Here is a 12,517-nt window from a genome sequence, read left to right on the forward strand (position 1 = left end):
AGCAACAATGTCTCTCACTAAATAGGTACCATGTGTCACTCAAGGTTTTAATAAAGCTGGAGACCTCTTCATTTTACATTTTCTTTGGTATTGCTGTTTACTGTCAGGATGCTTAGTGAGAGTTAAATGTGTCAATGAACAATAAGAATATAAGATGTGGAAATGAAGATATTCATGTCAGGTGACCTTTTCCTTTCCATATTATTATTTCCATATTAACAAGCATGTTTAGTTACATAAGCATATGACTGATAGATAAAGCAGAACATTGGAAAGGCAAAATTAATTTATAGTTCTCCTTCACTCATTAAACTTCAGTGTTCTTCTTGCCCTCTTTCATTTGCACAGTCCATTGCCAGGAGGACACGGTTGATACTGCTTGAAATAGCCTTTGGTGTAACTCAGTCCTGAGTGAAAATACCCCCGCTTCATCACTTGAATTGGAAATTGGATCCTTTTCAAGTGGGTCAGATAAAATGGTATGTGCACCAACTTTGAAGACAGTCGGGAACGACAATCGAGGGTGAACCAGGGCTGTGTGTCTGTAGCCGACCATGCATGGTGGAGTGAAGGTAGCAGTATTGACTGTTGTCGGTGGATTTTTAGATAACTAAGATTCAGATATACAGAAGAGTACTGTGCAGAATTTAAATTGGTTTTCTGGGAATCTGCAACTTATATAGACAGCATGGACAGGTCTCTGGCAAATTTTAGTGGCTTGTGTAAACTATGAAGGCACATTTTGAAAACACATACAGGTAGGTAGTAAGTAACTAATTAGAACCGAGATCAGGGGTAATGATATAATCACACAAGACGTATTGGTAATAATCTCAGCTTTCTAACTTTGAGTGCTTACGTTCATGTTTTAGGCCCCAGTATTAGGAACAGTAAACTTTCAAAGAAAAGGATTTTCTTCCAAATTAAAATAGTGAAATGCTTTTCCAATATAAGGTTGTCATGTCTAGCAAATCAAGAAATAACAAAAAACAATTCTTCATCATTAGACAAGGAAGTGTAGATTTTTCTGTCAAGCACTACCACTCCCTGCTGGGCTACACTACCCCTGGATGAAAGCCCAGTGTTTAAACCCTCACAGCTGGAGCTGGTATGTGTTTACACTGTTGGAAGTTTATGTCTATGTTTTGTTGCTATCTGTTCTGGCTTTGAGCCCTGTTTTCCATGGAAGAGACAGGAACATGTGGTGTGTTTGTGTGCAGGATTGTGTGTCTTTTAAGCAGAGTAAGGTTAGAGTAACACTTCAGTTTGATAGAGCATTGTAATATTTGATTGACTCATTGACTGACGTGCAACATATCATACTTTGAAAAGTGAATACATTGCTAAAGTGGAAATTTTAAATCCAGCAAAGAGTTGCTTTGCAGTTGCCCTGGGCATTGCACAGATTAAGGGCATCAGTATGGTTCAAACAAAGTACACAGTGATTGGCCAGGTGAGAGATCAGGGAGGCATTGTGATGCAGATATGACGCTTTTGAGTGTTGCCATTTGGAGCCCTGAATTGAAGCTACCTAAATGTCCCTGCCTGCAAGAGTATACGTGCCAACGATAACATCAAGGCGTAGACCAGGGAGAGAGTTGTAACGGGCAGAGATTGTACCGGGATGCTGTTATAATATCACATTGTGCCTCTATTTTGATTTAATGGACTTGAGAGCTGTGTGCTCTCCTCTGTAATGAGTTGGTACAGGTTATGACTATGTTCCACTACTTATGTACAACTAGTGAATGTAGTGCTGCGGAGACCTGGTATTGTATCGTCAATGCAAAGTACTAGAATAAAGTAATGGTGTGAAAAATCCCCATCCAGTTGTCCTCTGTCAGCTCTCTAAGCTGGCATGCTATCCCAGGCCTTCCGTCATCTACATGCTGCTAGCTCCATCCACCTTCACCAGGGGGGCTAGCAATCCACAGACAGAGGGGAAACGACAGGGAAGTGAAAGATATATATATATAAACTTCGTCCTTCACCCTCCGCGGGTGGTCTCTCATCCTTCGAGCTCGGGTCCTCTACCAGAGGCCTGGGAGCTTGAGGGTTCTGCGCAGTATCTTTGCTGTTCCTAGTACTGCACTTTTCTGGACTGAGATGTCTGGTGTTCTTCCAGGGATCTGCTGTAGTCACTCCTCCAGTTTGGGGGTAACTGCCCCAAGTGCTCCGATGACCAGGGGCACCACTGTCGCCTTCACCTTCCAGGCTTTCTCCACCTTTTCTCTGAGCCCTTGGTATTTCTCTAGTTTCTCATGTTCCTTTCTCCTGATGTTGCCATCACTTGGTATTGCCACGTCAACCACAACGGCTTTCCTCTGCTGTGGTCCACCACCACAATGTCTGGTTGGTTCGCCATTACCATTCTGTCTGTCTGAATCTGGAAGTCCCACAGGATCTTGGCTCGGTCATTCTCTACCACCTTTGGAGGTGTTTCCCACTTTGACCTTGGGGTTTCCAGTCCATACTCCATGCAGATGTTCCTGTACACTATGCCAGCCACTTGGTTATGGCGCTCCATGTATGCTTTTCCTGCCAGCATCTTACACCCTGCAGTTATGTGCTGGATTGTCTCAGGGGCCTCTTTGCACAGCCTACACCTTGGGTCCTGTCTGGTGTGGTAGATCTGGGCCTCTATTGCTCTGGTGCTCAGGGCCTGCTCCTGTGCAGCCATGATGAGTGCCTCTGTGCTGTCCTTCAGTCCAGCCCGCTCTAGCCATTGGTAGGACTTCTTGATATCAGCCACTTCAGTTATGTTCCGGTGGTACATCCCGTTTAGGGGTTTGTCCTCCCATGATGGGCCCTCCTCCAGCACCTCTTCCTCTGTTCCCCATTGCCTGAGACATTCCCTGAGCACGTCATCTGTTGGGGCCTTATCTTGGATGTACTTGTGGATCTTGGATGTTTCATCCTGGATAGTGGCTCTCACACTCACTAGTCCACGGCCGCCTTCCTTACGGCTAGCGTACAGTCTCAGGGTGCTGGATTTGGGATGGAACCCTCCATGCATGGTGAGGAGCTTTCGCGTCTTAACGTCTGTGGTCTGTATCTCTTCCTTTGGCCACCTTATTATTCCCACAGGGTATCTGATCACTGGCAGGGCTGTTTATTGCCTGGGCCTTGTTCTTGCCATTGAGCTGACTTCTTAGGACTTGCCTTACTCGTTGGAGGTATTTGGCCGTTGCCGTTTTCCTTGTTACCTCTTCGAGGTTGCCATTTGCCTGTGGTATTCCAAGGTACTTGTACCCATCCTCAATGTCTGCTATTGTTCCTTCTGGGAGTGAGACCCCTTTTGTGTGGACTACCTTCCCTCTCTTTGTCACCATTCGACTGCACTTCTCAAGCCCGAATGACATCCCAATGTCAGAGCTGTAGATCCTGGGGGTGTGGATCAGTGAGTCGATGTCCCGCTCGCTCTTAGCGTATAGCTTGATGTCATCCATGTAGAGGAGGTAACTGATGGTGGCCCTGTTCCTGAGTCGGTATCCATAGCCAGTCTTGTTGATTATTTGGCTGAGGGGGTTCAGACCTATGCAGAACAGCAGTGGGGACAGAGCATCTCCTTGGTATATGCCACATTTGATGGATACTTGTGCAAGTGGCTTGCCATTGGCCTCAAGGGTGGTTTTCCACAGCCTCATCAAGTTTGCAATGAAGTCTCTTAGAGTCCTGTTGATGTTGTACATCTCCAAGCATTCAGTGATCCATGTGTGTGGCATTGAGTCATATGCTTTCTTGTAATCAATCCAGGCAGTGCACAGGTTGGTGTGTCGGGTTCTGCAGTCTTGGGTGACTGTTCTGTCAACTAGGAGTTGGTGTTTGGCTCCTCTGGTTCTTTTGCTGATGCCCTTCTGTGCTTTGCTCATGTATTGATCCATGTGTCCACTTATCTTAGCCGCGATGATGCCTGACATGAGCTTCCATGTTGTGGAGAGACAGGTTATTGGCCGATAGTTGGATGGGACTGTACCCTTTGCGGGATCCTTCAGGATCAGGATTGTACGCCCTTCGGTAAGCCATTCAGGGTGCGTCCCATCCCTTAGCAGCTGGTTCATTTGTGCTGCTAGGCGCTTGTGGAGTGCAGTGAGCTTCTTTAGCCAGTAGGTGTGGATCCTGTCAGGGCCCGGTGCTGTCTAGTTCTTCATACCTGAGACTCTTTCTTGGATGTCTGCCGCTGTGATGGTGACTGGATTCTGTTCAGGGAGGTTGCTGTGGTCCTTTCTCAGAGCCACCAGCCACTGTGCATTGCTGTTGTGTGATGCCTCCCTCTCCCATATACTTTTCCAGTATTGTTCAGTTTCCAGCCTTGGTGGGTCTGCTCTGCTGTTATTACCCTGCCATTGAGCGTACACCTTCGCAGGTTGAGTTGCAAACAGCCGGTTTATTCTTCTGGCTTCTACATATATATATATATATATATATATATTATTGTTTGATTCATGTAGCCTATTTATGTTATGATTTGTTTTTAAACCTTTAAAGCATCTTTCTTAATGTAAATATTAGTGTGGTATCCATGAAATTTCCATTTTGGCCATGGGCAAGAATGTGGCCTATATATATATATATATATATATATATATATATATGCAAGAATGTGGCCTATATATATATATATATATATATATATATATATATATATATATATATATATATATATATATATATATAGGACACATTCTTGCCCATGGCCAAAATGGAAATTTCATGGATACCACACTAATATTTACATTAAGAAAGATGCTTTAAAGGTTTAAAAACAAATCATAACATAAATAGGCTACATGAATCAAACAATAACCACTGAACCAATAACTGGGCATTATAGAGCTTCACATAGTTAACAGTGTACTTGGCTATGTACAGGACTGTGTTACTTTTGTAACTGTATCTGTATTGATTTGAGATTTATTGTTGTGATGTGTTTTTACTGTTACTGTGCTAAGTTGATGTTAGTGATGTTCACACAGACACAGGATCTTGCATGCAACTAACTATTCTCTTTCTAAGCTGGCACCGTTTATCCTACACAGTTTACACATCCACTTTGATTTGACAGAGCCACACTCTTTTCAAACATGGCCTAGCTGCCATTTTGATTTTCCTTTCTTTGTTTAACCATGTGGTCACTGCTCAGCTGCCGTTTTGAATATTCATTAGAATATTTTCACTAGATTTCTTTAGTTTGACGCCATTTTGGACCCAAGCAACCATTTTGGTTCACACACACAAACACACACACACACACACACACACACACACACACACACCTTTTGTTCTTTAGCTTAGTGCATTTAGAGTTAGACTTCACATTGTGTGTTTTTGCTTTGTTTATCTTGTGAATAATTTGCTAACCTCTTCAATGTTGAACTCCAAATCCTTCAACTTACTAGCTATTAATAGTAATTGTGGTTATAAGACGGTGTAGTCCCTCATTCGTCCAGGAGTGTTCTATCGTAGAAAAGGTTTCAGTCGTAGTCATCTGGACACTGTTTTCAGAATCAAGACGTTTTCGGCTCCCATAATTGAGAATGACTTCCGGATGGGAGCCGAAATGTCTTGATTCTGAAAACAGTGTCCAGATGACTACGACTGAAACCTTTTCTACAATTGTGGTTATAGTTATTCATTTAATTATTAATGAGTTCCAAATTGATAGTTTAGTATATATCTTCTTAAGAAGAGTGGTGCCCCCGAGGACTTTATTAATTAAAGTATTATTTGTGATTATCTTTTATCATTCTGTTAGCCATAACTAACAGATTGCACCTACACAGTTTGGTGCCCCTTTAACCACTGTAAATCCCAACTACGTTCTCTTGGTCTATCTTCATATATGATTTCTGTACCTGTGTAATACCATCCCTAAAGGCTCCACACTAGCCAACATGGTCTCAACAGTACACTCTAGTCTTGTGAATTACATGGCAACCCTGTCACACACACATGACAAACTTTTCTTTTAGAACAACCAGACCAAACCTCCTGACTCTGCAACTGGCTTTCTCATAGGCCATGCCAGAGATTTGTTCTTTTCAGGGCTAGTTCGGGACTTACTCATTTATTGGTGCGACTAGGGAACTTGTTTGTGGAACAAGGCTAGGCATGGATGTGTGGCATTTGAAAGTCAATTTTAAGGCGCCAAAATCCTCACTTCTAAAAACAGCATTACTGACCTTCATGCAGCACAAGGACCCAGCCCTGCCCCTCTCCAGGTGTTTCTTGTTGTATGTTGTTTTTCTGTTAAATACTGTTTATATGCCTGATATCTAATGTTTTAATGTTGGCATCAGTGATGTAACTCTGGATTGGCTCATCTCTTACCTGTCCAACAGCTGCTTCTATGTTGTGCTTAGAGATGCCTCCAGGCTAAAAACAAAACCTGGCTAAGCTAAAGTTAGACGTCAAGGCAGACCGGTAGCTGGCAGCCAAATTAAGACTACTAAAACTTTCAATCCAAACTTTCGGTGGTTAAGATATTTTACCCTGTTAAAACATACAGGTAACATACAGGTAAAACAACCTTAAAAACTGGATAAAATGACAATTGAAGACAGAGCTCTTGACAGACAAATACAACGCCGACGCACGTTATGTGTTGTGTATCAGGGAGACGTAGCTACACAAAGACATCCCTGCCTCCAATGTGTCTGGAGATGGCTTCTAGACTGTATGGGTGGACAGGAATTGCAGGGAGAGTGGAAAGAGAAAAGGGGGGGGGCACACAACTAATTTCTATTCTCGTTAACAACAAATATTGCAATACTGTTCATATCACGGTTAAAGAACGTGTCTGTAGTCCAGACATTGAATTGCTTACTGTGAGCACTATGTCCATATTATTTCCCAAGAGAGTTTTCCCATGCCATCGAACTGGTTATTTACGTTCCTCCCTCGGTCAACATGTTGCTCGAGATTGATGTCCTACACTCAGTCGTCGCAAGACTACAGACGCAGCACATGAATGCCTTCATTGCAATATCCGGGGACTTCAGCCATGTCACTCTGCGACTCTGCCTATTTTCAAGCAGTTTGTGGACTGTCCAACCAGGGGAAATAAGACACTGGCCCTGCTGTATGCTAATGTTAAGGAGACACACTGCTCCATAGCCCTCCCTCCCCTCGGAAGATCAGACCTGATCACAACCTGATCCACCTTCTGTCTCTGTATAAGCCTTCAGTCTGGCGGCAGCCTATGACTCCTAGGACTGTGAGGAGATGGTCACAGGAGACCAATGAGACTCTGCAGTGCTGCTTTGAAACTACAGACTGTGCTCTGTAATTCACATGGAGAGGACACTGATGAACTCATAGGTTGTATAACAGGGTACATCAACTTCTGTGCGGATAATGTTGTTCCAACAGAGACTGTACGTCGTTTTCCCAACAACAAACCCTGGGTCACCAGAGACAGGAGAGGGTCCCTGTGCTTTGGAAGACATCCATCCTGGTTCCTGTTCCTTGTGCCAATGCAGCCACAATTAATAACAACATAATACATCCAAAATATGACAACAACATAAAGTGCATTTATTCCATATGCATAATTAGACAACTATGCATTGGTAATAATGTTTCGGTTGAACTAGCTATCACAATGTAGGAAATTAAATTAATAATAGGCTATCCAAAGTGCAGCCGCAATGAGAGGAGCAATGCATTTAGCCTATGCCTGTTAACTGTGCACACACTTGTAAAATGAACTGGCTATCATCACAATCTTATTATACTTCTATTGCAAACAAAAATAACTTGTGGGCCAACAATATACATGCATCCTGCTGTGCACTGGTTATAATGTTATGGATTAAATGGCCATCACCATGTCAGAAATGAAAGGAAGTCCAGCTACAACGAGAAGTGCATTTACCCTGTCAACTGTGCTGTAAAACAAGCTTCATCACAATCTTAACGAATATATTTCTGTTGCAAAAATACTTGTAGGCAGACTGGCCGAAAATATGCATGCAGCACGTGTCTTCTTATTCTATCCAGATTCAGATCAGTACGATTGAATCATTCAGTTCAATTCAGTAAAATATTATTAATCAGAATCAGAATCAGAAATGCTTTATTGATCACTGAGGGGAAACTCTTTTGTTACAGCTGCTCACTATCACGTCAGTGCATACTTGAGAATAGAAGTACCTCTCTCTCTCTCTCTCTCTCACTCAAAACCTAACACGGCAGATGGCCGCCCACCATTGAGTCTGGCTCTGTCCAAGGTTTCTGCCCTCTTAAAGGAAGTTTTTCCTTGCCACTGTCGCCAAATGCTTGCTCATGGTGGGATTTGTTGGGTCTCTGTAATTAATATTATAAAGAGTACAGTCTAAACCTGTTCTATAGGAAAAGCGCAATGAGATAACTTCTGTTATGAATTGGCGCTATATAAATAAAATTGAATTGAATTGAAAAGTACAAAGCAAATCAAAATATAATACACTATAATATATGTCAGATAAATTAAGTACAAAAGTGGATTTCCAGGTTGATAAGTATGTACGGTATAATAATACAATGAAATAATATAAGTAATAAGTAATAGTGCAATAATGAGTACTGTCAAGTTAAGTGTAGCAGATTAACCAGATTATTAGATGGTGGATATTGCACAGCAGTAATAGAAGTATGAATAAATATCAATAAATAGGATATTAAACTAAAATTAAACTGAAAACAGAGTATATTGCACAGGAGTATTAAACAGAGAATATTGCACAATATTTCAAGTATTACAGTGATGTTAGAGGGAGGAGTTAAAGAGTTTGATGGCCACAGGCAGGAATCACTTCCTGTGGCGCTCTGTGGTGCATTTTGGAGGGATGAGTCTTTCGCTGAAGGTACTCCTTAGTTTGACCAGCACGTCATGGAGCTGGTGGGAGACACTGTCCAAGATGGCATGTAGTTTGGCCAGCATCCTCCTCTCTGACACCACCGACAGAGAGTCCAGCTCCACCCCCGCAATGTCACAGGTCTTAGGGATCAATTTGTTGAGTCTGTTAGCGTTGCTACCCTCTACCTTCTGCCCCAGCATGCAACAGCATACAGGATAGATGTTGAAGGACCTCAGCCTCCTCAGAAAATAGAGGCAGCTCTGGCCCTTCCTGTAAAGAGCTTGAGTGTTCTTAGCCCAATCCAGTTTATTGTCCATGTGTACTCCCAGGTACTTGCAATCCTCTACAATATCCACACTGACCCCCTGGATGGAAACTGGGGTCACTGGTGCCTTGGCCCTTTGTAGGTCTACAACCAGCTCCTTAGACTTGTCGCATTGAGCTGCAGATGGTTCTGCTCACACCCTGAGACAAAGTTACCCACCACAGCCCTGTACTCAGTCTCATCACCACTGCTGATACATCCCACCACAGCAGGGTCATCAGAAAACTTCTGAAGGTGGCAGGACTGTGTGGTAGCTGAAGTCTGTGGTGTAGATGGTGAAGAGGAAGGGAGAGAGGACAGTGCCCTGAGTGGCCCCAGTGTTGCTGACCACGCTGTCCGACACACAGTGCTGCATACGCACATGCTGTGGTCTGCCAGTCAGGTAGTCAACAATCCAGGACTCGAGGGGGGCATCCACCTGCATAGCTGCCAGCTTCTCACCCAGCAGGGCTGGCTGGATGGTGTTGAAAGCACTGGAGAAGTCAAAAAACATGATCCTCAATGTGCTTACCGGCTTGTCCAGGTGGGTGTAGATGTGGTTCAGCAGGAATAAGACGGTGTAGTCCCTCATTCGTCCAGGAGTGTTCAGTCGTAGTCATCTGGACACAAAAAATCCCTTTTTTTTTTTTTGAGAATGACTTCCGGATGGGAGCCGAAACGTCTTGATTCTGAAAACAGTGTCCAGATGACTACGACTGAACCTTTTCTACGGTTCAGCAGGAAGATGATGGCGTCCTCAACTCCCAGCCGGGGCTGGTAGGCGAACTGAAGGGGGTCCAGGAGGGGTCTGACCATGGGCCGCAGCTGTTCCAGCACCAGTCTCTCCAGGGTCTTCATTATGTGGGAGGTCAGTGCCACCGGTCTGTAGTGATATGTAATGCGCTTCACACATTACATATCACATTAACCCCATTCTCACACATTCAGACACTGATGGCAGATGCTAAATGCTTGTCAGTCCAAAGAAACTAAATATTCATTCACACACCGAAGGCACAGCCCCCAGGAGCATTTAGGGATTCAGTGTCTTGCCCAAGGACACTTTGACATGTGGGCTGACAGAAACAGGGATTGAACCACTGTCCTTCAGATTGGTGGGCAACCCGCTCTACCACTAAGCCACAGTCGTTATGTTTTTTTGCAGACATATAAGGAATTGTTAATATGTCATATTTCTTAAAGGGAGTTTGGCGTAATATTTTCCCTGGAGTGCACAGGGAGCTTCCCATTACTTATTTATGGCAGTATACAGTAAATGGTTGCCCTTTGTGTGTGTGTTTTTAAAATACTTTCCTGATTAAACATGATGTGCTTGATGGTGTTATGACTCCTGAAGAAACTTGAAAGCTCAGCATTCTATTTGCCCTTTAGCTTCCCTTTTTAACATTTATTCACCCAGAAAAAGCTAATATTTCTCTGTATAATATGACCTCCTCTTTCTGTCAGCTGCTGTGTCTGCAGTGTATTTATGGTTTAATTTTCAGATACATTTTCAACATACATGGATAACCATAATTATAACCATATAACATCAAACACAAGTTTAACACTACAATTTGTCAAACCCCCCCCCACAAATTTTATTGGGTTAGGGTCAGGGACTCACTACATTGAAAACCTATCAACATCACTGAAGAGGTGTTGATGTTCTTGCTGAATCAGCAGTTAGAGCTCTGAGAGGAATCACTGGTAAAAGTGAAAACCTGAAGGATATGAGTTTTCAAACTCAAAACTTTTTCAAGCTTGTGTGTTTCCTTTGTTTGATTACTCTGCTGGGGTTTGGAGCCATAGAAATACTTGTGTATTATGATATGATATGATATGATATGATATAGAGTGCTATATGATATTTTCTGGGTGTGCACATATATGTACCAAAATTAGCTATAGTGGGGGACATGGGTTTGGAACCATGTGAGGTTTGCTGGAAGATATGTATAGCTCAGTTATGGAATCGGTTACTTTATAGAAGAAAGCATACATACTGACAAATGGGTTGCTGAGATGTGGTATTTTACCACTTACTGTTGAAACTGGACAATTTGTCAGTCTGGGAGAAGAAAGGCGGATTTGTTCAATGTGCTGGTATAGAAAATGAGTTCCAACTTGTTTTCTATTGCCCTTGTTACTGGGAACTCTGGACACTTTAGATAAGATAAAAACAGATATTGATTTTGTAAACATGGATGATGCGATGAGCTAGTTCCACTGAGAAAGCCTGGGAGATGAGAAAAAAGCTCTTTCTCGGGATCAACTGTAGGAATGTAGCAGTTCTTTTCAGTTTACAGTGCATTTGAGATTAGTTTTTTCAACTGTTATTTGAAAGAATATAGAAGTACTTTATAATGTGGAATTTGTTTTCCGCTCTTTTGTATGTGTTTTACCGGGAGATGTATGTTTTGTAAAACAGCGGCGTCTTGTAATCCCATGTGGGACGGGCCAGATGTTTGGCATGACACAGAAATATAAACAAACAAACAAACAAACTATTCTGAATTTCAGATTATTTATGTAGCACCACATGGCAGCGAGTAAGGCATAGGGGCTGCAACATTAGACCCCTGGAATCCCTCAAAGACAAATGAAGACCACAAATGCACACTGGTTTCAGCTTGATGTCTTCCACAGCAGGTTGTCAGTAGGAAACAGTGGAGCCTCTGATTCAAACTGTTGACAGGGCTGATTTACATGCACACACAGCGTTCATCATACCCCACACACACACACACACACACACACACACACACACACAGAGCTGTTTGACATTTGGGCATCTGACCAATAGGCAGGCAAAAGGCACAAGGGCATTTTTAAAGCCCAGCCAGGTGCTTAGAAGTGCTGCTTGCGCACTTGCTCCCACTGAGAGGATAAGACACGGAAGGCAGGGAGGGAATCTCTCTTTTTCTTTTTTTGCCTGCCTATCCATCCTATCAATCCTAAACCGGCCGGATCAGATAGACAAACAGATAACCAGACAGACTGGGTGTACACACATACCTGCAGAGAAACAAGTGTAAACAGCCATAATGTTTGGTTATGGGCGCAAGAATTTTACCTGGAATGGAACTCTGAGAGAGCTGGAGGGCAGCTACCCAGCCTTCTGCACAGGTAGGCACTGACTGAGAGTGTGTATGTGTCTATGTGGGTTAGTTATAGGGCTGGGTATCGTTTAATAAATGATGATTTTTACACAAATACATTTTGAAAGTGTTTAATTTGTGCACACGAGATAAGATGAGTGTTGAGTACTGGGAAACGTTCATTCTGAAAGACTGAGTTAACAGTCTGAGTCAAACATAGAGGTTGTATTAGGCTGTGTGTAACTGTGGTTGTGTCTGTTTTACAAACCAAC

General features: G+C 42.9%; 1 protein-coding gene across 1 annotated transcript in view; it reads left to right on the plus strand.

Annotated features, from left to right (window-relative positions):
* The first annotated feature begins 12,020 nt into the window (after positions 1–12,020).
* LOC122875064 (cytosolic carboxypeptidase 4) overlaps positions 12,021–12,517 on the plus strand; it is a 338,163-nt gene continuing 337,666 nt past the window's right edge. Inside the window, exon 1 of the mRNA XM_044193824.1 lies at positions 12,021–12,273. Coding sequence (XP_044049759.1) covers positions 12,192–12,273 — 82 coding nt within the window. The 5' untranslated portion in view covers positions 12,021–12,191. The remainder of the gene's footprint in view (positions 12,274–12,517) is intronic.

Source organism: Siniperca chuatsi, linkage group LG4 (assembly GCF_020085105.1).
Source record: "Siniperca chuatsi isolate FFG_IHB_CAS linkage group LG4, ASM2008510v1, whole genome shotgun sequence".
NCBI lineage: Eukaryota > Metazoa > Chordata > Actinopteri > Centrarchiformes > Sinipercidae > Siniperca > Siniperca chuatsi.